Below are 27,890 nucleotides of genomic sequence, written 5' to 3' on the forward strand. Positions count from 1 at the left end.
GGAGGGCGCGCAATAAATGTTTGCAACACCGAATTCTGCGTTAAGCAAGCGTCCACCTTTCAGCACGCGGGGGTGGGGTGGGGGTGGTAAGTGCAGGCTATGGGGGGGGGAGGGAAGGCTGGCTGTGTGCCCGGGTGGGGGACACAAGGCAGGGAGCTCCTCGTGGCTTGGGTGGGAGGACACTGAGGAGGGGGTACGACGCAGGAGAGCGGAGCCCGGGCCGGCAGAGGGCTGGCGGCGCCAGACGCCGCGGGGCCCCTCCGCTCCTCCCCCTCCTCCCGGCGCGCCCCCTTCCCCCTCCTCCTCCCGGTGTCTCGCCTCCTCCGGCTCCTCCACCCCCGCCAGCGCGGCCGTGGCAGGGAGGGGCCGGGGAGGCGGAGCCAGCGGCGGCCGAGACTCCCGGCACCCGCGCGGCTCCTGGTCTGGAGCTGAGATCCCGGCGCGCCGAGGTAGGAACCCGCGCGGAGGACGGACCAGGGGCTCGGAGCCGCAGGGGCCGGGCGGGAGGGGAGGATGGGCTGAGACCCAGCCTCTCATGCCCAGGCAGCCACGCGGCCCACGGGGCCCCCAGCTTGGTGATGGTGAGGCGGCGGGGGGGGGGGGCTCAGTCCCCGCCCCTCGGCCCCTGGCCTCCTCTCCGCACCCACCCCCTGCTCCGTGAGCCCATCTCTTTTCCTGCCGCTCCGCATCCTCCGAGACCGCCCCGAGCGTCCCCCAGGTCTCGCTTCGCCTTCGCCTTCGCCCAGCCGCGCTCCTTGTTGGTCCCACAGGTTCCTTCCCAAAGCGAGCTGGAGTCTCTGCTTGGCTGCCTGGGGGAGTGGGGTCACAGCTAGAAGGAGCCAGAGGATGAGTCTGGCGTAGGGGGGCGCGGCGTTGGCTGGAGGGCCGGGGACCATTCTTATGCATCTCGGTGTCAGCGGGGCTCGGGCGGGCGCTGTGGGGCTGGCTCCATGTTTGCGGAATGAATCAATCATTACCCTCCTTATCTCCTTCTGAAGGAGGACTTTTTGAGGTCCACGTGCTGCAGAGCACGTCGGGGGGCCCGCCGAGATAGGGCTCCCCCCGCCGGCAGAGTAGACACCGACTCTCATCTCTCCACCTCCTCTCTATACGCTCTGTTTTGGCGGCAGGCTCCCTTTAGGTTGGGGCTTGGGGATGGCGGGGGAGGAGGGGCTTGTAGGCCCAGCCAGGTACTTGTTGACAGTCAAGGGACTTGAGTGAGGCCCCTTAGAAGGTAACAGGGGAGGGGTGCGCTGTGGAGGAGAGGACCCACTGTCAGGCAGAGGCCACTTCTCATCTCTGAGACCTGCCTGGAAGGGCCAATCGAGTATGGATTCTGACCTACAATTTACTGAATCCTCCAAGCCTCTGTTTCTTCATCAGAAAAATAGGAATATTAGTGTCAATTCCTCAGGGCTTTGAACAGATTAAGATAGATGTCATATGAAATCACCCAGGACAATGCTTGACGCACTGGGAGCACTCAGCAAAGCTTTGTTTTCTTTCCTTCCTCTCTGAAAAAACGGAGCAGAGAATTATTTATTCCCATCCCCTCAGTCCCGAAATTGATCCCAGACAGACACAGTACGTGTGTAATCACTGTTTGTTGAATGAATATGCTTGATGGAGTTTCACCCCCCTTTTTTTCCCCCAGAATCCACAGGCAGAGATCTGACCAGCACAGACATGCCGGTGCTGTCCGAGGACTCTGGTGAGTGTCTCCCGGGGCTGGACCTGCCACAGTCTTGAAGGCAAGACCCTGCCTAGCAACCTGGGGCAGCAAAGAAAGCAGCTGCTATCCGGTGTCAGCTCCAAGCCTTGCGAATGAGAGCTGGGGGAGAAAATGTGCACATAGCAGGGCTGAAGTGTTGCTGGCAGGTCTGCTCGGGGGTCCCACAGGGCAGGAAGTGCCCACTGCATTGGGTATACAGTGTTTTTCTTACTCTCTCTTCAGGTTTGCATGAAACCCTGGCACTACTGACCTCTCAGCTCAGACCTGACTCCAACCAGAAGGAAGAGATGGGCTTCCTGAGGGATGTTTTCAGTGAAAAAAGCCTCAATTATTTAATGAAGGTAAAGGCCCCCCTGCCCCGGGAAGGCCTTCACTGGCCCACTGTGCAGGGCTTTCTCTTATGCTGCCCCATGGATGACCCGGTCTGCAGCCCCAGGCATCCCCACAGCCGTGGGTGGGCTGTGTGACGTCCAGGGTAAACCTGGGCAGCTGGCTTGGGAGGCTGCAGCCTGAGATCGGCTGTCTTTGCAGATTCACGAGAAGCTTCGCTATTACGAGAGGCAAAGTCCAACCCCCGTTCTGCACAGCGCTGTGGCCCTTGCTGAGGATGTAAGCCCCAGGTTTCTCCTTACGGCCTCAGCCCCCCTCCCACCTGTAGCTCCTTCATCTGGCCTGCATGCCACTGCTTAGTGAGGGGACATCGGGACTCGGGAGCCCCAAGGTGAAGAGCATCTTCTCCCCTTCCCCTCCTCCCTGGGCTTCCTAATAGGCAGGGAGGAACTCGTGAGTCTTGGACAGGGCCAGGGAACATGGTGACATGGTGACGCCCACTTACTTTGTGTTCCCGAGAAAGTCTGTTTCCCCAGCTGTGAGATGAGGGCAGTTCCCAAACGGTTGAGAACTGGGGACAAGAACAGGTCAAACACGCACATTGTGTATCTGTGCTTTGGGGAGGCCCAATGTGAAGTCCTGCGTCCGGGGACTTGCAACTTCTTGGAGTTTTGTTGTTGTTGTTGTTTGTTTGTTTGCTGTACCCGTGTGGCTTGCGGGATCGACCAGGGATTGAACCCTGGCCCAGATAGAACCCGGGCCTCCGGCAGTGAAAGTACTGCATCCTAACCACTGGACCGCCCGGGAATTTCCAGGCTTTGGTTTTTCAAGGAATCCTTCCTCATTTCTTGTGGACCCGCCCGCTGTGTTGCATGGTTGGAAAAACTGTCCCGGTTGATTACTAAGGCTGGCTTCTGAATAAACTCACATAACCCCAGGAGATGGCCTAGTGAGGGGTCGGGGCAGATCCCCTGCCTTTCTTGGCTGTGGAATGCCATTAGGAGCAGGTTAGGTTGCCAGGCTCCCAGGCTCAGTTCTGCCTCTGCTACTAGCTCTGTGACCATAAGCAAGTGACTCAACCTCTCTGAGCCCCAATTTCCTCATCTGGAAAATGCGTTGAAGGGCACAGACAATAGAGCCAAATAAGCCCAGGTTCAAGTCCTGCCTGTGCCACTTACCAGCTTTGCGACCTTGGGCAAGATATGTAACCTGTCTCATTTACTTCTCACTTCTGAAATGGCAAAATAATAGTTTTGCTGCATCTAGTTCCTTGTGAGAGTTAATCCACATAAGGCAGACAACACCCAGGAAGAGCTTAATAAGTTAGCTCCCATTAGGATTAGAGGCTGCTCAGGGTCTCTGATCTCTGGTGTGATTTCCCTGGGAGTGTCAATCCTGGGGTGGCTGAGGGTCCAACGCGCCCTGGTGCTGTAGTAGTGGCTGGGAGGGCCCTTGGGTCTGAGGCCCAGGGAGCAGGGTTTCCCCTGGGCGACTCCCAGCAGGCTCGCAGCGCCCACAGCCGTCTGTGGCCTTCTCTCTCCTTTTCCCCCAGGTGATGGAGGAGCTGCAGGCCGCCTCCATGCACAGTGACGAGAGGGAACTGCTCCAGCTGCTGTCCACCCCTCACCTCAGGGTAGTCACGCCACAGTCCCTGGCCACCCACACATCTGTGTCTCCTGGGATGAGGGCAGGAGGGAGCGCTTGGCCGTGAGACTGAGGACATTTCTGAGCAAGCGTTCCTCAGCGCCAGCGTCCAGGGTGGTCGTCTCTCTGGCATGAGATTCGAGACCCCCAAACCACTGCCCGGCCAGGTCCCCCAGACCCAGGTAAGCTCTAGGGCCAGCCCTTCTTTCCTCTTGCTTTCCTGACAGGCCATGCTCATGGTACATGACACAGTTGCCCAGAAGAATTTTGATCCCGTTCTCCCCCCTCTGCCCGATAATATTGACGAGGATTTTGATGAAGAATCAGTGAAGATTGTCCGCCTGGTGAAAAACAAGGAACCCCTGGTATGTGGCCCCCACCTCTCTGCCCCACCTTCTCCCTGTTTCCCACCTCCACCCACCCAGAAACCCCGGAAAGGACCCTCCTGAAGTCTTCGGAGCCAGTGATGGCAGCTTTGTCAGGGCTGCCACTAGTCCCTGTGACATCTTTGTGTGCAGAGTACCCCTTTCTCTGGGTGATTACAGCTTCCCTCCACTGTGGTCAAGCTCCTTTGTGCAGTCAAGAACCTGCACAGCTGTGCAGGGCAGCCCTGATCGTCAGCTCTGAACCAGAGGTTGGCAGACTACGGTCCAAGGGCCAAACCCCGCCCACTGTCAGTGTTTGTAAATAAAGTTTTATTGGTGCCCGGCCATCCCGTTCATGTACATATTGTCTGGGGCCCCGCCTTTACATGGCAACGGCAGACTCAATGGAAACTGTGTTGCCCGCAAAGCATAAAATCTTTACATTTGGCCCTTTCCAGAAAACATTGGCCAAGCTTGTTCTGAATTCCAAGGAAGCTCAGGGCAGCAGCCATTCTTCTCCCCAGCTGACAGATTGTTATCATTTTGGTCCTGGTTCAGCACCGATTTACTGAGCAAAGGGACAGAGTTGTTTATGAGATGGAGGGAAGTAATGGCAGTCCAGAGAATTGAGGGCTTGCCCTAGAGAATACCACATCTGGCCCTCTTTATTGTCAACTTTCACCAAGTGACCTCAGATGAGCCGCTTCCGCAAACGGACCAGGGTTCTCCTCTGCCTCTGTTTCCTTACCTTCAAAATGGGCCAGTCATCCATCCACTCAGCAAACGTATCGTGACCCCCACCCCCCGTGTGCGAGGCTCTGTGTTGGGTGCGGGCAGGATTAAGACTTAGTGCTTGCCCTCTGGGAGTTCGCAGGAGGTAGTGACTGGGGGTTTCCTGGAAGAGGTGATGCCCACGCTGAATTCTAAAAAAAAAAAAAAAGGAACAGGAGTTTTCCAGAAGGAAGAGGAAGATGAAAGGCATTCCACCATAGAACTGCATGAGCAAAGCCATGGGAAGGTAAACGGGCTGCTATATTCAGGGAACTTGCTGAGTTGAAGGTAAAGTGTGACCGAGGCGAGGCCAGATCAGCGGGAGAGCGGAAAGATCCAGATCACAACACACAGTTGCTTGGCTGGATCCTGAAGGCAGGGGGGAGCCATTGAAGGGTTGTAAGTGAGGAACAAAATGGCCAGATTTGCAGTTAGAAGTATCACCCTGGCTATGAAGTAGAAAGTGGCCTGGAGGGTGAGACCAGAAGCGGCGGACCAGTTTGAGGGTAGAAGCCAAATACCTGAGGTTCAGAAACAGGGCTTGACCTCGGTTTGTGGGAAGAGGGAAGAGAAATCCAAGAAATATTTCGGAAATAAAATTAATGTCACTTTGTGCCTGCTCCAATTTGGGCAGGAGTCTGGGGAGGCATCTTGGGTAAGGCCCAGGGGTCCCGCTAGGATGATGGGTGGGCACTGGGACCATTATAAGGAGGAACTTAGGGTCCGTTGAATTCAAGAGACCCGTGTGCCCTCAAGTGGAAATATCCAGGAGGTGAAGGCTTACATGTGCAGAGATACAGACTTGGTAGCTGCCATTTTCCAGGAGGGGTTACTACCCCGCCCGAGAGGTTGAGACCACCGGGGTAAAGCGTATTCCCTGGCCCTTTAATCAACATTTAAAAGGGGTACAGAGGAGGACTCAGCAAAGGAGACAAATTGTCACTGAGAAGCACTGGGAGAGAAGTGTCACAGGGCTCAGGCTAAGAGCATTGCAGCGGGAGGGTGAATCAGACAGGAGATGAGAGAGAGAAGACTGAGGGTGGCGAGCTGGCAGCTGGCAGGTCATCGGTGCCTTTGCTGGTGCATTCGAGGCAGGCGGGGAGTGATTCAGAGGGCAGGAAGCAGAGAGAGCAGATGCACACTGCCTCTTTGAGAAGCTTGCTCCAAAGGAATGGAGACCGGTGGCTGCTGGATGGGGTTGCCAGCTTTTTAATGATGGGAGAGACTTGATAATATTTTTAGGGCCAGGGGAAGGAGCCAGTGGGGAGGGGGCATTGAGAATGCAGAAGAGGGAGGAAGGGGGTAGAGGGCAGCCTAGCCAGGAGGAGCCCCTCCCCTGAGATGGGGGAAAAGAGGAAAGGATGGATAGAGATGCTGGCAAATTTGAAAGTCTAGGTGGCAAGAAGCCGCAGGGTTTTTAGCTGCTGGTCTCTCTTTCCAGCAATATTTATCTTACGGACTTTGAATGAAATTAATAATGAGTGTGCCAGTGGGTTTGCATTTATAGCCAGTAACAAGTGGTTAGCATTTATCGAGCACTTACCGTGCGCTAAGTGCCTTGCGTGCGTTACCTGATGTCAACCTTGCAACAACCATGTGAATTCAATGCTTTCCCACACCCCAGACGAAACAGTCGCAGAGAAGATAAGGAGCTTCCTCGCTAAGGGCACGTGCTCTTAGTAAATGGCGGGGCCATCCAGCTCCTGACGGCTGCCCTGCCCCGCCACAGTCCAGTCTGTGTGGTGCACGAAATTGAGGGCTTGCTAGTGCCTTTCTCATCCTAGATATCATCTCTGCCATGCTTCGTGGGCCCCATCCTGGTCCCGAAGCTCTGGCTGGGGCATAATTGGTTCCCCTTGGCAATAACAGAAGGCCTGGCAACCCCGTCCTTGGTTAGAGGCAGGTTGGGAATTTGCTGGCACATATTCTCATTATTAAATGTCTTTGCAAGAGGCCAGGGCTGCGGTACGACAGAGAAAGCGGTGGGTGTGGCATCACAGAAAGCTGGGTGACCTTGAAGTTGCTTTCCTTCTCTGTGCCCCGGTCCCTCTTCTCTCAAATGAGATAGTGACAGCATTCTCCTGCTGTCTTTAAACTGTAAAGTGCTGTGCTGCACTAATTTGAGATGTGGGTTTTATTTCATCCTCAGCCTTGGAAAGGTGTCCACCGATCTGCCCCCTGGGGTGGCAGAGGGAGGGATGGGGCGGTGGCGGGGGGAGGCTTTGCTGGGTCCAGAGAGTCGGGCTCTGAGGTTCGGGGCTGCTGCTCAGGAGCCTGCCTGCTCTGTCTCTGATGCAGGGGGCCACCATCCGGCGGGATGAGCACTCAGGGGCTGTCGTGGTGGCCAGGATCATGAGAGGGGGCGCAGCAGACCGGAGCGGTGAGTGGCATCAGTGCCGGCCTAGCTGAGATGATGGCCGTGGTCCCCCAGCCTGCCCCCTTGGGCCACAGGTCTCCTTTTCCTCTCCTGTCCACTCACCTGTTTGGGATGTGCTTTGCTTTCTGGGAGTGGGGCTGGAATTCTCTTCTCCCTCCTAAGCTCGGTAGAAAATTTAGTTGTTCGGAGATATCTCAGGCATGGAGTACTTTGAGGGGATCAGAAAGGTTTGAGCATTGGCTTAACCTGAGGACTGGGGTAGTTAAGCTTGGGGTAAATCCTAACTGGGGGGGGGCAGGGGCACCCTTCTCCGGCACCCCAGTTGCCTTAACAAGCCACAGTTACTGAGGGGAGGGTGTTCATGTCCCAGATGTGTTTAGGTGGAGCACAGGTTAAGAATCACTGGTGTGAAAGAGACTCACAGACTTAGAGAACGAACTTATGGTACCAGAGGGGAAGGGTGGGGGGAGGGATAGTTAGGGAGTTTGGGATTGAAATGTACACGCTGCTATATTTAAAGTGGATAACCAATAAGGACCTACTGTAGAGCCCAGGGAACTCTACTTAATACTCTGTAATAACCTAAATGGGAAAAGAATTTGAAAAAGAGTAGATACATGTATATGTATAACTGAATCACTTTGCTGTACACCTGAAACTAACACAACATTGTTCATCAACTGTACTACAATATAAAATTAAAAGTTAGGCTTCCCTGGTGGCGCAGTGGTTGAGAGTCCGCCTGCCGATGCAGGGGAAAAAAAAAAAGAATCTCTGGTATATGGAGGAACTAAATTGGGAGGCAAATCTCCTGGTATAGGGGAGTGTTGCCCCAGAAGTCTGGGGATCATTGTGGTGGGACCCCGAGACCAGTGCTTCCCAAACATTAACAAGCATGGAAATGGCCTGAGTGTCTTGTTAAAATGCAGATTCGGATTCAGCAAGTCTCAGGTGGGCCCAAGACTCTGTACCTTTTACTGCCTTCTGGATGCTGTTGCTGCTTCTGGGCCAGTGTCCACCTGAGTGGTAAACAGGGCCCGATATGCAGAGATGCTAGTCATTAAAGCAGAGGCCCACAGACGGGTGTGTCTAACACTCTTGACACAATCTTCCCTGGTGCCCTTAAGTTTTCGTGTAAAATTTGAGAAAGACATTCTTGGAGTTAGGTCTGTACATCCAGGAACGTGAAGAGTTAATGCTATTTTTAAAGAAGCAGAGGCTATAGCAGAAAGAACACAGGGTTTCTACAGCAAAGTAACTGCGTCTGCGCACTGGCTCCATTTTTTCTTAGCAGTGTGGCCTTGGGCAAGCTGCATCTCTTTTCTGGATCTCAGCTGCCAGTTTGTAAACCGGGGGTTTCACCGCGTGGTTGTGAGACTGGGATGCCAGGTGAGGCATCTGGCACCCTGTGAGAACTCAGTTCATCCCAGTCCCGTCCACTGTCTTTAAACATCGCGTCTCCCCTGCAGTGGGTTCCGCAGGCAGGTGCCAGCGGTACCCAGAACTCCCTGCTTTGGGGACCTCAGCCCCCTTCCCGTGCTGACGGTCAGCCCCTGTGTCTCCTAGGCCTGGTCCACGTTGGAGACGAGCTCCGGGAAGTGAACGGGATCACGGTCCTGCACAAGCGGCCTGACGAGATTAGCCAGATTCTGGTCTGTGCTGCGCGCATGCTGGGGACGCGGTGGTTCTTCAGAAACCCGGAGCAGGGCGCTTCCTGGAGCCAGGGCTGATCTGGCCCAGTGTCCCTGTTTGCACGGGGAGGCCGCAGGCCAAGTGGCCTCACAGAGTGCCCTGTATGGAGGGTGGGGGACAGGAGGAAAGGAGCGCCCAGACCACCCGCTTCTCTCAGGCCCCCTCTTCAGCACAGCCGTCCTCCCTACCCCCAGCCTTCTTTCCCGAGGACCCATCTGGAAGACCCTCTCAAAAGGGTCCCCTCTTCCAAAGGGCTGAGGAATATGGAGTCAAAGGCTGTAGCCCAGCAGAGCAAGGGCTTTGGGGTCAATTGGTCCTGGGTTCGAATCTTGCCTGCATCACTTTCCAGCTGTGTAACCTTGAACAAGTCATCAAATCAGTCTGAGTTTCCATTTCCCTTCCTGTCCAGCAGGGATAGGGATGGTTTCTCAACCAATGCATAGTTATCGTTAGGATGTAACTATCCGGAACAGGATACAGCACTTTACAACCGCAAGGGGATTCTAGGGGGTCACGTGCTGGGATGGAAACCACCTTCTCGGTCCATTCTGGGGGTTCAAGTCAAAACTGAAATTATAGAAAAAGCCCCCATCGTAGTCCTGTCCTCTTTATCCTCAGGCATCCTGTCCCAACACAACAGTCTTTGCTAACTTCTGATGGTTTGGGGGGCAATTACGGGATGAGATCTGAAGCTCCGAGGCCCGCTCTTTAAGGCCCCTGCTGTAGGGCGTCCTGGTTACAGGCAGACACTTCAGTCTTCCTGCCCCCACTCCCCTTTCCCTTGTTCTGGGCACCGACTTCCTCATGTTCCAGAGTGATGCGGAGCCAGGGATGGCACTGGGTGAGATGTGCTCTCATGGGCTGACAGTGTGCTTCCCGTGGGCCCCCCACATGGGGTGCAGGGCCTCTCTCCAGTAGAGGGGAGGGGAACCCCTGGGAAGGTAGCAGTGGCCTGAGATTGGGGAAGATGCAAGCACAGAAGGGAGTGCTATTTGGGAACTAGCCCCAAATCAGGCAGGAAGGAGGAAAATGAAACTGAACTAGGTTATTAAAATAACCCGAGAGAAAAGAAAGACGGGCAGCCCTTTGGGGCACTAGCGGTCAAGGGGGATGGAGAGCTGTACTTGGCGCATGCATTGCCCTTGGGTTCTCATTTTAAGTCTTCTGTCCTTTTGTCGCATGAAAACGCTTTAGTTAAGTCAGCCGGCTCCCACCATAGAAGGGTGGGTCATAGGGGAGGCAGCACGTCCCCTTTGTTTCTGAACGTGTGTTTCCAGATCTGGGAAGTAAGACGTGACGTCCTGGAGGGTTAGATCTGGTAGGTGATACGGCTGTGTGCTCTTTCCTTTCAGGCGCAGTCCCAGGGGTCCATCACCCTGAAAATCATCCCAGCCACCCAGGAGGAGGACCGCTTGAAGGACAGCAAGGTATGGGGGAGCTGGAGGCGGTGGCGCACGGTGGGTAGCGGGGGAGGCGGACTCCAGCCCAGCCTTTGAAACAGTCATCCGGGAAGAGATCATCTGTCTGGTCCTCGGAACAAGCGCTCAGTAGAGACCTGTAATTCAGTCACAGAGTGATTTATTTATCTGTACCCGGCCTCTTCTAAACAGGATTTGACGTAGCTTACTAATAAAAGACGAGGTTCTTCTAATTGAAGTCGAAAAGCAGGACCGTGAAGAGGAGAAGATACCAAATGTTATGGCTTCGGGACCAATTAAGTAACTGCCATTTGTTTAATTCCTTGCGGAGCCCACATTTGGTGGGCACCTCCTCTGTGCCCAGGCGCTCAGCCAGATGCTGGAGACCGGGATGATTAGTAGCTTCAAGGATTCCTGGGTCAGAAGGGGAGGCTGGGGAGCCATTCTCTCCTTGCTATGTGATTAAGTGCTTCGGAAAGATTCTGTACAGAGTGAGAGGCCCTTTGGAAGGTGTCATGCAGTAGGGGTGTTGGAAGTGAGGCTTGAGGAAGATGGAGATGAGAGGGACTTCTCTGGTGAAGAGGAGGTGGAGGAAAGGGCGGGCAGAGGGGTCTGCATATGCGGGGGCTCAAAGATACGGCAGAAAGGAGTGGGGGGGGTCAGTGAGAAAGTGCATGGTGGTGGGGCTCCAGGGGGAGGATGGGGGGTGTGCTGGGGAGGTGGGTCAAGGCTACCTTCTGAATGGCCTTGAATGCTTTGTTAAGGGTCTTGGCATCATCCCTGCTTAGTTTAGGATCTCAGAAGCCGACTCTGATACACGGATTCGACTACAAATAGTTAATTTGGAGGTGACCCCAGGAAACACCAGTACAGGAGTGGGGAAAGGAAGGCAGCCAGTGCAACAAAGGGTGTGTTCTCAGCAAGTTACTGCAGGGGGCAGCCAGAGCTTAATCCTGCTCCAGAGCTTGGCATCCCTTGTAGATCGTGCCTCCGTCATCCCTCCCAAGAGCTGGGAGATCTGGGGGATCTGTACACCAACTCCCGCCAGGCTGCATCCCGGGGGTTAATTCCCAGCAGTTCCTGCCGGACAGTTTAGGGGAGAGCAGATCCCAGTGGCTGGAGAAAGCCGTTAGGCAGTCAGCCTGGGGTGCCCTGAAAAAGTAAGGCCCCGGGAGATATGGGGGGCCCCCACAGCCCAAGTTACAACCCCATAGGCGGTGAGAAGCTCTTAAAGGTTTTTTTTTTTTTTTTAAGAGGGAAGTGATACAACCACATTTGTGTTTTAGAAAGCTCCCTGGGGCAGTGAGTAGAAGGAGGGTGGAGACCGGGGCCAGGGCACCTGGTAGGAGTCTGTTGTGAAAGCCCAGGTGAGAGATTGTCAAGCCCTGAGCTGAAGTGGTGGTAGGGGGGATGGAAGCGGGCATTACTTTTATTTCCCAATGAATGTGGATCTGCACTTTCTAGCAGCCAAGGCAAAAAGGAGAACATAATGAATTGCAGTAATGAACGTAATTCATCAGAGTATGGAAGGCAGCATGCCAGTTTTTCAAGAAAGCTAATTCCCAGCCCACATGAAAGATGGGACATTACAGCACTTGGCACAGAGTAGATGTCAATAAATATTTTGATGAATGGCGACTAATAGTGGACAATGTATTTGACAGTTTTTTATGGCAAATGAAGAAATCATCTTTATATGACTGTTTCTTATTCGCACCTTCAGTTGAATCACAGGGCACACATAATACCTAATGGAAGTGGTTCTTCCTGGGACAAGCTAATATGGTCTCCATATGCAGCTTTTGCAGGATCTAACTCGATACAGGGAGAGGACTTGGTTTTCCTATAGGACAAAATGGGTAGCCTGTCTCTTAGTCCATCCTTTCTAAATATTTTTCTTTGAGCTAGATGCTTGATCAGGGCTGGCCATTTAAGATTATGCTTTCTTCTGAGTGCCTGGGACCCTGGTAACATCTGTGGCTAAATGAGGGTATCTGTCCTCATAATATATCGCCAGAAATTTCTTACTGTTGTCAAACTGCATCTTTTCTGCTTGGCACATAAAGGAATATGATTTGGATTTGTCTTAGGAAACCTTCTGGCCGTTTTTTTTTTTTTTTTCCTATTTGCTGTTAAAGTTTTTGGGCTGTAATGATCTGGAAACAGAAATAAATAAATCCATGCCACTGAATTATAGAAGAGAACGAAGGAGTGTGACAAAATGCTATGTCTTCCCATCCTCTTCTCTAGAGGGATGACTTCAGGGTAAAGGGGAGAGTTGGGGGTTGGCCAGGTGTGTGACAGATGAGGCAGGATTGAGCTGTCAAAGATGTAGCTGTCAATTACCCACTGAAAAGTGATGATGAGGAATCGGTAACAGTAGTTTCATTGATGTTTGTGTTCTTATCAAAACATCTAGATTACTTATTTACACATGGCTGCTGACATCATTAGGGGCAGTTAGCATATCAGAAATAACATTTGAGTTAGAAATTGTGCTTGACTTTACTTTTTGCTCCCGGGACTAATAGTTGCTTTGTGTAGGCTGAGAGGCTGTTGTAAGGACAGCAGAACAGCTCAGTAAGGAGATGTTTAGGTTGGAAAGGGAAATTCATGGGGCCCAGTTATTCATTTTCTGATTCTTGATGGATTTCCCAACTGAGACATTGAAAATGGTTGAAGAACACTAAGAAAATCGGTGCGGTGGGTTTCTGATTAACTTTCTCTTCTTTTTTTTAAAACATAAATAAATAAATAAATAAATAAATAGTTATTTGCACCGCATCTTAGTTGCCACGTGCGGGATCTCTGTTGCGGCATGCCGGCTCTAGTTCCCCAACCAGGGATTGAACCTGGGCCCCCTGCATTGGGAGCACGGAGTCTTAACCACTGGACCACCAGGGAAGTCCCAGCTTTCTATTCTTGAGGCTGCTTGTTCTTCCTAATTGTGAATGGTGGTTGTCCTTTGGTTTTCCGTGTGGCATAGACACATCTGTGCTTACACAGCAAAGGGCTGTCTCACTGAGCCCCTCCCCTGCAGGTGTTCATGCGGGCCCTCTTCCACTACAACCCTCGGGAGGACCGGGCCATCCCCTGCCAGGAGGCAGGCCTGCCCTTCCAGCGCAGGCAGGTCCTGGAAGTGGTGAGCCAGGACGACCCCACGTGGTGGCAGGCCAAGAGAATGGGGGACACCAACCTTCGAGCTGGCCTCATCCCCTCCAAGCAGTTCCAGGAAAGGTGGGTCTGGGGTGTGTTGTAAGGGGATGTGGTTCTGGAGTGGCCAGAGGCATAAGTACATGACAAAGCCCCAAATCTCTGCCAGCACAGCCAGAGGGGCCCACTGGGTGTCCTTCTCTGGGCTAAGTACCAATTGTGCTTGTGTTGGCTCTTTTTCTCCCATTATCAGTGGTGATGGCTGTTTGAGATTTCAATAAATATTGATTTATGGAAATCTATGTTATTAAATTAATGTATATTTTATAATGCATACTTAGGGCAAGTTGAGAAATGAAATATAAAAATACAGAAGAGGAGGACGAGGAAAAGAAAATTACCCAAAGTCTCACTACTATCTAAATAACATAATTTATTTCCTTCCTGTGCCTGTTATGTGAGTGGTGCACATAGAATTCGAGGTCTTGCTTTTTTTGTTTGTTTGTTTTTTTGGTAGCTTGACATTTTGACATGAGCATTTCCTATATTACTCTAGAATAATATTATTCTATACTATTAATTAATGGTAATATAATATTTCATCAGGAGATGTACTGTTCATTCACAGGCAGCAACTATGGTTTCTGCCCTGGAGGAGCTTACAGTTTAGCTGAAAAGTCACACATGGCTCAGACGAACACTTTATATAAATGTGATGGGTGTGAGGGAGGAGGACACCAGGCCCCGCCAGGTCCTAGCAGGAGGGTTGGCCCTCATCCGGGCAAGCATGGAAGGCTTCATTGAGGAAGGGTCCTACCTAAGTGACTTTGCTTCCTCCCTGTGGCTGTACTTTGACGCTGTCTCTAATGTTTCACTGCTACAGTCTATGTGCAGATAATTATGTTGCACATAGACTGTTCCTTATATTTCAAATTGTTTCCTTAGGATAGCTTGCCCAAAGTGTAAATCCTGGGTCAGAAGGTGTGGCACTTACACCTGCAAGCCTCTCCTGGGGTTTGTAGCCCTCTTCCATTTTTGGGGTGTGGAATGATGCTGTAGCAGCAGACCTCAGGGTTCATCTGTTTCAGTGGCCCTCCTGGTGTGGTCCTCAGGCCAGGTGCATCAGCATTCCCTGGGAACTTGTTAGAATGCCAATCCCTGCCTGGACCCTGCCCCAGACCTGCTGAATCAGAGACTTCAGGGGCAGACTCTGAGCTCTGTGTTCTAACAGATATTCCAGATGATTCTGAGGGGCTGAAGTTTGAGAACTGCTGCTTTATTGCCTCAGGGGAGTCTCAGACCCATCTGCATCTTTGGCTTCACAGGTCTTGGGGGAAGGAAGGCTCTTTAGCTGCATTTAAATGTAGGAATCTAGAGACCTCTAGGAGCCCTGCGTGTTTTCTCAGCTCAGAGAGGCCTTGGAGGTTGCTTCTCCACCTAGGGACGCATTGAATAATGTGCCAGGCTGAGCTCTCCGTTGGGCTAGGGTGGGTGGGGAAGGGCATTAAATTCGGGTCACTTTCACCCTCGGCTTCTCCGGGGAGTCATTCTGCTGTTTTCCAACTTCCTCAGAGCTGGGGAGGCCGGGTGAGTTTGGAGAAGGGGCCTCCTTTCCTTGAGAAGCAGCCATGGGAAAGTGACGACCAACTGCTGACCATGGGCGCTGGGCTGTAGCCCTGTGTGTGACCATCTTGGGCTGGAAAAGCTTCTCTCAGAGCAAGGAACTCAGTTTCTTCCGCATGAACCAGTGAGAACCTGTGAAAATGTCCCTCTTCACTGGAACTCAGTGTGAAGCAGGAGGCCCTTGGAGTGCCAGGCTATCCCCACCTGTGGGTTCCAGGCCTCGGTTTCCCTGAGTTTTCCAGAAGGTACCCTATGACTGGTACTCTGGTCCAGCTCATGGGTCTGCCCATCCCCTTGTGTCCCCACAGGCGACTAAGCTACCGGAGAGCCACGGGCACCCTGCCGAGCCCCCAGAGCCTCAAGAAGCCCCCGTGTGAGTAGACTGGCAGGATGGCACTTCAGGGAAGCAGTTCAGGGAGGGGCTGGGGTTAGGGCTCTGGGGCTTCGTGTGGGGAAGAAGCAAGCGCTGGGCTGGAGGGGGCACCGAGGGTCCTGTCTGAGCTCTCAGGCCTCCTGAGGGAGGAGGGGATGGGGAGAGGGATGAGGAAGGGAAATGGGGGTAGGTTGCGGAGAGCTATTCCCTGGAGAGGAGTTACTATATTGGGGGCCCATAGATGACACTGTGGGGACATGGTAACACCACTCCCAAAATGTTGTGCAAACTGTGTGTGTGTTGTGTATCTGTGTGTCTGTGTCTGGGAGAGGCTCCACAGCTTTCATTAGATCCCCAAGGGGCTCTCTGACCCTGACAGTTTTAAGAGCCACTGATGTTGGAAGGGAATGGAGATGGCTGTGAGCGATCCCGTGCCTCTGAGTCAGCAGTCAAATCTGGCAAATAAAAATAAAGGCTGCCCAGTTAAATTCGAATTTCAGATAAACAATGAATGGGTTTTTGGTATAAGTATATCCCGTGCAATATTTGAGACATACTTATACTAAGGAATTATTTGTTTTTTATCTGATATTCACATTGAACAGAGTGTCTTGTATTTTGTCTAGCAACCCTACTCTGTGCATCACTTACCTTTTAGAAAACACATTCACCTACCTTATTGCCTTTTAATCCTCACAGCAGCCCTGGGTAGTAGTGGAGTCAGGGCATCCCTTTTGCCAAGATGGTTAAACAGAGGCTCATGAAGTCAAGGGAGTGGGGCTGGGGTCAGGTTTCCAGAGGGCCTGTGATCAGAGCCCCCAGGTTAGAGCCCCGTATGGAGAGGAAGCTTCCCCAGGGTATGGCCTCCCTAGCTGGGGGTCAGGGGGAAGGGGGGAAGGGGGGGGCTTGGAACCAAGTGGGGCGCCAGAACAATGCCAGATGGATGGAGCACAGCTGGCCTGCAGCGCTGCGCTGTGCCACTCTGTCGTCTGGCACCTGCATTTGCCCAGGAGAGTCTCAAACCCAAGAGAAGAGAGAGCAGGTCCGGGTTCCGCTGCAGGCGTCCTAGGGCGAGCTGCTCCCTTGGCTGGGTGGCCACTGCCAGCAGCCGCCTTTCCAGACTTGCTCTCAAGTCGGAGGGGCTTCTGAGTAAATTGGCCCCGAGGCTGCTTATGCCAGTGAAGATCTGGCTTTCTTTGGGCCGCTAATGAGACACACACACAGGAGGACCAATTAGGGCAAGTCTTGGTTTAATAATGCACCGCAGCTCAGATCACAGGTTTGTTGGAGGAAAGAAAGGGGACAGATGGAAGGCTCCTGAGGCACCCGAGGCTGCGGCTGCCTCTGGGCCACAGGGCCTCGCGGTTCCCCTCCGCTAACGCTGTTCCATCTGTCTTTTGTGCAAACCGCAGATGATCAGCCTTGTGACAAAGGTAGGCCCGGTATTTGTCGCCTGTGCGCATGGACAGGCCCCTTTTCTGTAGACTGTCTGGGGCTGGAGGGGCTTGTCCTGCCTTCTGCCACCCCGCTCTGGGGCCGCTGTGCCCCTCTGGCTCCTGGCACCCCTCTCCCTGCTCTGCCAGCTAGACCGACCTGCTCCTTGAGGCATGCAGAGCTGATGGGGACGTGGGGCCCGGCCCTCCCCGGACTTTGGCTGGGCTGACCACGTGACCTGGCTGGGTAGCGGTAGGGCAGGGCGAGTGAATCTCCCCTCCTTATTCTCACTGATCCGAACTCAGAGGGGCTGGAACGAGGTCTGCTGGCCCAGAACCCCAGCCAGGCCTGGAAAGGCTGTTTGTGGCCTAAGCATGGAGAACTGGGTGAAACAGAGAAACTTGTTTACCTGGGGTGGCCGGGACATGGCATTTGTCCTGGGCCCCCCGAGACTCCATCCCAGAGGGCTCTGCCTGGCCATCCGGGGCCTGGGTACCTCGGGGCTGGGGCGTGTGTCCAGCATGGCTCACTGGCCTCCCTCTCTCTGTTTGGTCCCCAGAGACCTGTGACTGTGAGGGATATTTCAAAGGACACTATGTGGGTAAGTAATGGGGGCTGTCCCCCCGAGACCCCCTCCCCCGCCCATGCACAGACCACCGTGGGCTCCTGGGTCAGGGAGAGGTGATCCGAGCCCAGGAACCCCTCAAGCGCAGCTGAGTCTGTGGGACCCACGTTTTCCTTCAGTCTGTGTCTGCCAGAGGCTGGGCTGAGCCTGCCCAGGCCTGGGGTCCCGCACCCCAACTGTCACCCAGCCACTGGGAGCAGTGCCGTGGCAGGACCCCTACATGAATACTGATTTTATTATTACCATAATCTCAATTGTAGTTTATTCAGCGTCTCTGCCACCCCTGTACAGCAATGGAGCCTTTTGTCAATCTCCAAATTACCTTCACTTCTTTTATTTTGGTCAATCTTTTCAAAGACCTTAGAGACAGGCAAAGAGTTTTTAAACTTTTCATTCAGAAGCAATTTCCAACTTACTGAAAAGTTGTGAGAATTGTACAAAGAGCTCCCTTATACTCTACACGCAGATTCACCGGATGTTAACACTTTGCCATATTAGCTTTATCATTCCCTTTTTCTGCGTGTACACATTTAACCCCCTCCCCCCTGAGTCATGTAAGAGTTGTTGACGTCATGTCCCTTCACCCCTAAATAGCTCAGCATGTGTCCCCTGAGGACAAGGGCATTTTTCTTATACAACCCAGGGCTATTATCAAATTCTGGAAATTTATTTTTTATTTTATTTATTTTTTTAAAAAATTCCGGTAATTTAACATGCATACAATTCTATTATTTAATATGCTGTTCATATCAAAATTTTGCCAGTAGTCTCAATAATGTCCTCTAGAGCATTTCCCCTGATCCAGGATCCAATCTAGGAGCACCCATTGCCTTTGTAGATTTGGATTCCCTTTCATGGATAAGGGAACTGAGGCGCAGAGGGGTGATGACTTGCCTGAGGTCAGTCACATACCGAGTAAAACAGTAGCCTTGAACCCTAAATTTTGGATGCCAGGCAATCACACTTTCGTCATATTACTGTACGTCCTGATCAACCCCTTCCTGTAGCAGGAGGTGGTTGGGAGAGGCCCGTGGGTCTCAGTCCCACCTCCAGGTCTGACCAGGTAGGGAGATACTCGGACAAATGCCGCAGTGTCCCCCTGCCCTTCTCCCCAAGCTGGTCTTCGGAGGAGCTTCCGGCTGGGCCGCAGGGAGAGACTGGGAAGCCCGCAGGAAGGAAAGACATCCACAGTGGCTGAGTCTCCGAAGCTGCCGACCTACGAGGAGGTGACCAGGTACCAGCACCAGCCTGGTGAGCAGCCCCGCCTGGTGGTTCTGATCGGTAGGTGACGTCTCCAGAGAATGGGCTGGTTCCTCCCTGGAGTGGGGGGGAGGGAGCTCAGCAGGGACCTTGCAGCCTTCCCTTTGTTTCCCAGGGTCTCTGGGAGCCCGACTGCACGAGCTGAAGCAGAAAGTGGTGGCAGAGAACCCACAGCACTTTGGTGTGGCCGTTCCACGTAAGAGGGCCCGTGTGTGTGTGTGTGTGTGTGTGTGTGTGTGCAAGCATGTCTGCACATGAATATTTCTTGGGGACTTGACTCCATGTATCCATCTTCATCCTTACTTTGGGTCTGAAGGACCGCCAGGCACTGCCTGCTATAGGCACATCAGGGGACCTAGGCGTGATGGGAAGAGCCCCACTCTCAGTGGTCCACTAGGACCCTCTGGGGCAGTAACTGGAGGACCACTTGCCTGGTTCTTGCCTGGGACGAGAGGTGGGTCTAGAGCTCATTGCAGGTAAGGTGACAACTTCAGCCCAACACCAAGGGGCCCCCAGCAGTGGGTGTATTTCAGCCTCCTCTTCCCAATGGCTCTGACTCCTATGGCCCCTGCTCTCTGCTTGGGCAAGATAGTAGGTTGGGGAAGCCAGAGAGCCCGTGAGCAGTGTTGCTCAGGCACTCTGCCTGCAGCTGGATCCAGTCCGGCAGGGTGGCTATGTACACTCCTGAGTCCAGAGGCAGCTGGAGATGCTGAAACCCAGTAGGCAGAGGTCCTGGTTCTGAGTGTGATGAGGAGACTGAAGAGTGCTAGGAGCTCTACCAAGAGCTTTTATGTGCAGTAGCTTGGTCAGCCTTCCCCGTATCCCTGAGAAGAGGATCGTCATCATCCCATACTGCAGAGGAAGACACTGAGGCTCAGAGAGGTTAGGTAACTTGCCCAGTGTCACACAGTTGGTAAGTGGTGGAGCCAAGATTCAAACCCAGGCAACCTGCCCCAGTATCATTCTTTTTTTTTTTTTTTTTTTAATTTATTTTTTGGCTGTGTTGGTTCTTCGTTGCTACGCGCCGGCTTTCTCTAGCTGCGGTGAGTGGGGGCTCCTCTTCGTTGCGGTGTGCGGGCTTCTCATTGCGGTGGCTTCTCTTGTTGCGGAGCACGGGCTCTAGGCGTGTGGGCCTCAGTAGTTGTGGCGCACGGGCTTAGTTACTCCGTGGCATGTGGGATCTTCCCGAACCAGTGCTCGAACTCGTGTCCTCTGCGTTGGCAGGAGGATTGTTAACCACTGAGCCACCAGGGAAGTCCCCACAGTCATATTCTTAGGCCACACAACAGCCTCTCACCTGCTGCTTGCCACTTCCTGTCCTTGGCTGTTCCTTTCTGAGACTCTCAGTCCTCTTCCTCAGAGGGATACAATGTGGGCACCTGATGGCCACTGAGAAGGGATGCTGTGGTGGCAGTAATGGGACCTTCCTGGAGTATTCTGAGGAAGCGCACCTATGTATTCTTTCTTTTGCCGTACCACTCCCCTGGGCCTCAGGGCTCATAGCTCAGTCTATGGGTTATGAGAATTGTCTTCCAGAATCCTACCTGAAGTGGCAGGATGTGGTGGCAGGGTCATGGGGGGTTGGGGAGGCCATTCTGGAAGCACCTGTGATGGACCTGGGAGAACTTTGGGGGGCCCACAGCCTTCTAGGCTGAAGAGATGGACTGAAACAGGATGTGTGGAAGTTGTTCACACATGGATCCTTCAGAAACTTCCAGACCCATCCTCTGGGGGTGGGGTACCTGGATGGCTAGACCTACCTGCTTCCAGACATCCCACAGATAGGTGACTTTCTCCCTGCTATTAGGAACCGGGCGAGTCAGGGAAGGCTTCCCAGCAGCAGTGACTTTTATCTGGGTTTTGAAGAGTAAGTAGGAGTTTTCCAGAAAGAGAAGGAAGGGTTCTCTATACCAAGGGAACAGCATGTGCAAAGGGACAAAATATGACCCAGTACAGCAATGGGAGGGACTGGGGAAGTTAGTGTGGGTGATGTCGGGGGAGGTGAGCTGAGTGGGAGGCTGGGTTGGTTAAGAGGGTCTCATATACTCATCTAAGGTGTTTAGAATGTAATCAGTGGGTGAATAAAAGTTTTAAAGCAAGGACATGGTCAGAAAAGGTGACCCTAGCAACTCTGCCAGAGGTTGGACAAAGATGTCACACGGTTCACAGAGCATCCCCTGGGTGGCCCCCAAGGGAGAAAACACTGTCCTGTGAGACCCCTTCTTTTCTTTTGGAATGCTCTGGAAAAAGCTGTGTGTGGCTTCGCATGTGTTTTTGTCCTGTGGAGGATCTGATTCTCCCCAGAGGTGCGTGCCTTGATTCTATTATGGAAATCAGAGGGGAAACACTATGTGTTTAAAAATTGTGTGAGGGGGGCTTCTCTGGTGGTGCAGTGGTTAAGAATCTGCCTGCCAATGCAGGGTACACGGGTTTGAGCCCCGGTCCAGGAAGATCCCACATGCCACGGAGCGACTAAGCCCGTGAACCACAACTACTGAAGCCTGCGCGCCTAGAGCCCGTGCCCTGCAACAAGAGAAGCCACCGCAGTGAGAAGCCCGCGCACCACAACGAAGAGTAGCCCCCGCTCGCCATAACTAGAGAAAGCCCACGCAGCAACGAAGACCCAACACAGCCATAAATAAATTAATTACTTAAAAAAAATTATGTGCGAGCCAGCCTTGCGGAAACATCTAGTCCACAAGGGGACTCTGTCTTCATGCCTTTCCTCCCCAGATGAGAAATAATTGAATAAAAAATTAAAAACATACAGCAGGGTCAACTGAGTTTTTGCCCCCTTGGCTCTCAAAAAGAAAAACAATTAGGAAATAAAACCTAGAGGACTAGGAATTCCTTAGGCGATTCTTTAAAAGCCACAGCATCAGTGAGGCAGTTCGGCAGAGTGGTTAAGGGCGTACACTTGGCCTGAGACAGAGAGCGTTCCGACCCGGCTCTCCTCCCAGCCGTGGGGTGCTTGACCTCTGCACCTCTGTTTCCTCACCTGCAAAACAGGAGGCCTCCTTTTGCCCTCCTTTTGCCGTGCAGGTCAGTGCCGTGCCTGCACACAGGGACCCTCGATGGAGGGAAGTGGGGGGTCTGTACCCAGATCAGCGACCGGCTCCGGACAGGAACGAGGGCACAGGCTCTCTGTGCTGTGACATCTCTGCCCAGCTACCCTCCTCCTCTCTTTCACAGATACCACCAGGCCCAGGAAGAGCCATGAGGAGGATGGGGTGGAATATCACTTCGTCTCTAAGCAAGCATTTGAGGCCGACTTGCATCACAACAAGTATGTTTCCTTGATGGACCGGTGGGGCCTCCGTGCAGCTGTGTGTCTTTGCATCTGTCCGGTCTTCCACTTGACCTTCTGGGAGGGCTTCTGGAAAAGTCAGGGGAAGCAGAGGGTGGGCGGAGGAGTGGGGAGTCATGGTGGGCCATCCACCTTCTGTGTTAATTCAGGCAAGCTCAGCAGCTGAAGGCCTTTTCCCCTGTGGTGCTGTTCTAGGTTCCTGGAGCATGGTGAATATAAGGAAAACCTCTATGGAACCAGCCTGGAAGCCATTCAGGTTGTGATGGCCCAAAACAAAGTGTGTTTGGTGGACGTGGAGCCAGATGTGAGTTCCTGGGCCAGTTTGGCATTTCCTGTTCATGGAATTTATAAACTAGGGGGTTGTACATTTTACAGAACATTCGACCTTAGTCCAGGGACTTTTTATTCCAGAGCACTGGAGGTTAATATTTCCTCGGGTCTACCTTTGAGAATCTAATGAAAGCTTTTGTACCCCAAAATGTGCACCTCTGTACACAAAAATGACATGAATTAGAGGGACCCTCTTGGTGGCCCACAGGCCCAAGATAGTAACCTCTGCATGGAGTAAATCATGCAGGAGATGGTGGCACCGACTGGTCCATTATGACCTGACGGTCAGGGACTTAGATGTAAATGCACCAGTTGGAAGCTGGGCCATCCCTTCCCGGACGAGGACAAGTGAAATCAGAGAACCACTCAGAGAACCACCGAGGGAGGTGGTCAGGTGAGCACTTTGAAAGGGAAAAAGGGCAGACTTGACCCTGTAAAGTGCTTCAGAGACATTTCCAGTCCTGAACACCCCACAGGGGCTTAACCGTCCTCTTAACCTTGTCTTTGAGAAAAATTTGTAAGCCTTGAACTCAATAGGGGCTGAGCTCTGATTTGATGACATAAACTGTAGGCTTTATTTTACAGAAGTTGGCTTGAGACGGATTCCAAAAAGCACCTTATGTCCAGAAAGGAAAACCCTCACTAACTTGGACTTACTGGGAGTGGGTAGTGGAAATTAAAAGTCCGAATTTCAAAAAAAAATTTTTTTTTTTTTAATAGATTTATTTTATTTATTTATTTATTTTTGGCTGAGTTGGGTCTTCGTTGCTGCGTGCGGGCTTTCTCTAGTTGCGGCGAGCAGGGGCTACTCTTCGTTGCCGAGCCAGGGCTTCTCATTGCGGTGGCTTCTCTTGCTGCGGAGCACGGGCTCTAGGCGCGTGGGCTTCAGTGGTTGTGGCTCACGGGCTCTAGAGCGCAGGCTCAGAAGTTGTGGCGCACGGGCTTAGTTGCTCCGCGGCATGTGGGATCTTCCCGGACCAGGGCTCGAACCCGTGTCCCCTGCACTGGCAGGCGGATTCTTAACCACTGCGCCACCAGGGAAGCCCCCCAAAAATTTTTTTGAAAAGGGATTTTATTGGTTTAGAGGGGATGCAAGCTGTACATATAGCAGTTTAATACCAGTGCTTCCAAATACAGGCCCTTACATCATAAGTAAAATGCACTAATTAACAGGACGATTTGCATATTGAAACCTTCTAAAGTCTTTACAGTTTGCTTCAAGGCATCTCTTAGTCTCTTCGTTTGCTTGGCAAACCTTTTCTTCTTTGAATATCATAAGGAGGCCTGGGTGATAGCACAGATCTTGCATTAGTCCAAATGGATGACGTTTGACGAAATAGACACACACGTTAAATCCTGCTGGTTCTTCCGTCAGGACGAGGCGGGCAGAGCAGGGTGCACGAAGGCTGATCAGAGCTTGGTGGAGGGTAGTCAGGGCTGAGAAAAATGGCAACTCTCGGAGCGGAGGCTTTGGGACCTCCGTTCTCGGCAAGTGAGCCTCCAGGGTCCAGCTGAGGCCAGCATCATAGTGAAGGAAGGGAAAATGAGCAGGTGGTCTGCACGGATGAAGGCCACTGTCGTATGACCATATAGTCAGGACCTTTGCCATTGGGGTTATGTGACGAAGCACACCATTACTGAGTATTCAAGAAGTGTGTTTCACAATAAAATATTTTCAAAGTATCTAATATTCCTGAACTTTCTTTCTCAGGCACTGCAACAACTGAGGACCTCAGAGTTTAAACCCTACGTTATATTTGTAAAGCCTGCAATTCAGGAAAAGAGGAAGACGCCACCCATGTCCCCAGCTTGTGAGGGTGCAGCAGCCCCACTTGTAAGTTTAAAGTGGATCATTTCTCTTCCGAAGGCCTAAAAGGGCCGTTAGCCGCATGTGGGTGCCCATACCTTCTACACAAGACCATCTTTCCATTTTGCCTGTTGGCCAGACTCAGATGGTCGTGTGGTCTGAAGACTCAGGGTGGGGCAGCCAGAAGTGCCTCCCAATTCACACAGGAGTGGCTTTGCCTGGGTTCCCCACCCTGCACTCCCTCACATAAGCACCCCGTTGGAAAGTTAAGGGACTGACATCTATCAGGCACCTGATCTGAGTGTGACATACCACAAAAATTTGTTGAACTCCTAAGCCAAACCCAAATAATTTTTAATTGAAACACCAACTTCAGATCCAGCAAGCTAATCCAAGATGGAGGCAAGGGGCATCATGGGGGAATCTTTCCTATGGGCTGCTCAGGACTCTGACTCTCTTGCTGAAGTTGCAGGTGGTTGAGTTCCACCTTTACAGGGCAGGAAAAGGGTTTGGGGGACTGACAGCTGCAAAACAAATGCCACACATTTTACTCCATTAGAGATTTACTTGAGTTCTTTCAAGAGGCAGATATTTATTAGGAAGATTGAGGGATTTAGGGGCAAAAGAATGTTCCTTCTATAATTTCTTAAATAGATAAATGCTTCCAGGATGAACAATGAGGGTACCTGGAGGAGGGGAAACTCCAGTAGCGGCAGACAGTCTATAGGATATATGTGTGTAAGGGGTGGGGGACGTGGGATGGGAGACCCAGGGGCAGCAGTGGGACACTGCAGGGTGCTTTTGAGTAGGAGAGGAGCCCTGCAAGATACCATATAGAATTGGGAAGCTCTGCCCAATTTAATCTAGGTTTTTCCATCCTGGGGGAAAGAAGTAAGGAGAAGAAGTTATCTAAGCCTTCCCGTAGGTCTCTTCTGTCTGCGGCAGCGTGCAAAAACTGTTTCCTAGACCTTTAGAACATATTTTCTGAAAGTATGGATGCTCTCACTAAAGTAGGAGTCTGGTTTTGATTGGTGACAGAGGGGGGGAGGGAATATTTTGGAATGTGGGTCATTTTAGGGGAAGACAGCTCACCCCCTCCACGGCAGCATAAAAACACTGAGCCCCTAGAAGCAGAGGCAAGAAGGCAGCAGGGGACTGGAAGGAGATAGAAAGGGAGGTGGGTGAGTGCCAGCCTCGAACTTCACTTTGCAGTTTTACTCAGAGTGGATCCTGCCACTTTCCTTTCTTCCAAAACCCAAGCTAATAGTCAGTGAACTACCTGCTTGAAATTCTACTTACTAGAGGTATTTTTGAATGAAGAAGCAAACAAAACACTGGGTAGGTTGGGTAAAGGAGGGATCATTGGCTGTCTAGACCTTAGGGTTAGGTGTCAGGAAAGCAATGTGATTAAAGAAGCCAGGTATCCTAAGGAAATGGGGGATTGGGTCAGGGTTGTCCCAGCACTTTCTTAAATATCTCTACTTTGTCAACCGTGCTAATGTTTGGCTCTGGTTTGAGGAAATGAAAAGAAGAACTGAGTTCTACCTGATGAATTTAGGAGTCTTCAGAGGGCATTTGAGTTACTTATTCTCCTTCTTTTTCCCCTAGTTGATTCCAGAAATGCTTGCTTTGCTTTTATAGAGTGAATACTATTTTTAGTTCTTTCCTGTAATTACTTAACCAAATTGCCATGCAACACAATAGTACTGCTAGTTTGGAAGTACCTTCGGACAGGAAGTGTGATATTGACGTATATAGACACGCAGACATAGAGTCAGCATCCGCCCAAAGCATGGCTCGCACGCAGTTAACAGGTCCTCAGTAGATATCTTGTGCATGACTAAACAATGATTATGGCTGCCGCCCATGAACTTTCTTGGAAGTTTGGCAGGCTAGCATCACTATGCTCTGTTCTTGTGTACCCAGTTGGTTATTCAAGGGCCATAGTCATCCACTCATCACCTAAAAATTAGAAGTTGGAACACTGCCCAAGACAAAGGCTGTAGGTTTCTTATTTGGGGGGAGAACAACGCAGTTGTTCCCTAACTGCCCCTTTTCCTTGCAGGATGAGGAGCAGCAAGAGATGGCCGCCTCTGCTGCCTTCATAGACCAGCATTACGGGCACCTGGTAGATGCTGTGCTGGTGAAGGAGGACCTCCAGAGTGCGTACAGCCAGCTCAGAGTGCTCTTAGAGAGGCTGAGCAAGGAAACTCACTGGGTACCTATTAGTTGGGTCAGGTAACTGTATCCTAGAACATCCAGGTTGGAAGGGACTTGGAAGACCACCTGGTCCGGGCTCCCCCATGTTACCATCAAGGAATCTTGAGTGAGAAGGGCAGAATTTTCCATAAACTCCATCATCAAGAAGAGTCTATGTGGGGAGTCGTTTTTGTCTGTGGCTTTTCACTGCACCCCTTTGGAGCCGAAAATACAAGTCGAAAGGGAGCATATCACAAAATAACACATGTCATTCATTAAAGTATCACAGGCAAGTTGACCCTGATTCTCTGTACCAAAGTTGAGTAGCCACTGTCTTTTGGGGGGGTGGTGGTGGTGAATGTATACAGTACCAATTTGCAGAGGTGTTTAAGCTTTATAAACAGAGTGACACTTCATGTATCCAGCTTTGTTGGAAGTTGAGTTGTTTTACCCAAGAGGATTTTCCATGCAATTGAAGTTCCCCTGTCTTCAGGCACTAAAATGTTGATTTTAACATTTTCGATAGTGTGTGTTTGTCTGGTAATGGAAAACGTGGTTCTCTGCCTTCTTAAATAGTGAGCATTCATCAACTTGTTTGGCAGACTAAGGCACGCTTCCCTGTCACCATGATTTACTGTACTCTTCTGTGATACAGTGGTGTTTTCAGGGACTCTTGTGGAATGTAAGGCTGCTTGTGCCTTTTCTAAATATTCTCAGACTCTGAAACTTGATGCTTGCTTGCTTTGATTTATTTTATTCCATCATTTGTCTTTCTTGTTACTGACAGCTCTCCTGGTTCTTATCTGTCCCTACCTTCAGATTATAGGGGCTCCTATCCTGCTACATCATGGGAAACCAGATGATTCCCCCCTGTCATAACTATGCCTAATTCACAATAAATCAGTCCTGACCATCAAAATCAAAGTATATAGACTCTGAGTGTGGGCCTGATGGGTTGTCTCTGAGCAAAAGTGCTTAATGTGGGCTTCCCTGGTGGCGCAGTGGTTGGGAGTCCGCCTGCCGATGCAGGGGACACGGGTTCGTGCCCCAGTCCGGGAAGATCCCACATGCCGCGGAGCGGCTGGGCCTGTGAGCCATGGCCGCTGAGCCTGCATGCCTGGAGCCTGTGCTCCACAACGGGAGTGGCCACAACAGTGAGAGGCCCGGGTACCGCAAAAAAAAAAAAAAAAAAGTGCTTAATGTCACACAGGATTTGTGATATATCTTAGCTTCAGAGAATTGTATTTCTTATTAATAGCCAATGTATATAAATCTTTATTCTGTGCCAGGAGCTATGCTAAGGCCTTTACATACGTGATTTTGACAGATGCACCAAGCCTATGATGTAGGATTCTTTTTTGGCCGCACCACGTGGCTTGTGAGATCTTAGTTTCCTCACCAGGATTGAACCCTCACCACCACAGTGAAAGCGCCGAGTCCTAACTGCTGG

The 27,890-nt window shown here is 51.8% G+C and overlaps 1 protein-coding gene across 1 annotated transcript; it reads left to right on the forward strand.

The window, feature by feature from the left end:
* Positions 1-386: 386 nt before the first annotated feature.
* Positions 387-26,892, forward strand: MPP3 (MAGUK p55 scaffold protein 3). Its single transcript, XM_081218284.1, has 18 exons — positions 387-449; positions 1,655-1,711; positions 1,955-2,073; positions 3,615-3,695; positions 3,934-4,071; positions 7,141-7,222; positions 8,786-8,871; positions 10,264-10,338; positions 13,370-13,566; positions 15,414-15,478; positions 16,891-16,911; positions 17,472-17,513; positions 18,654-18,818; positions 18,913-18,993; positions 21,990-22,083; positions 22,300-22,408; positions 24,146-24,268; positions 26,307-26,892. The coding sequence occupies exons 2-18, from the start codon at positions 1,687-1,689 to the stop codon at positions 26,481-26,483; spliced, it is 1,680 nt and encodes a 559-aa protein (XP_081074410.1). The 5' UTR covers positions 387-449; positions 1,655-1,686; the 3' UTR covers positions 26,484-26,892.
* Positions 26,893-27,890: the final 998 nt, after the last annotated feature.

This window comes from Mesoplodon bidens (assembly GCF_964165515.1).
Source record: "Mesoplodon bidens genome assembly, chromosome: 19".
In the NCBI taxonomy this organism is placed as follows: Eukaryota; Metazoa; Chordata; class Mammalia; order Artiodactyla; family Ziphiidae; genus Mesoplodon; species Mesoplodon bidens.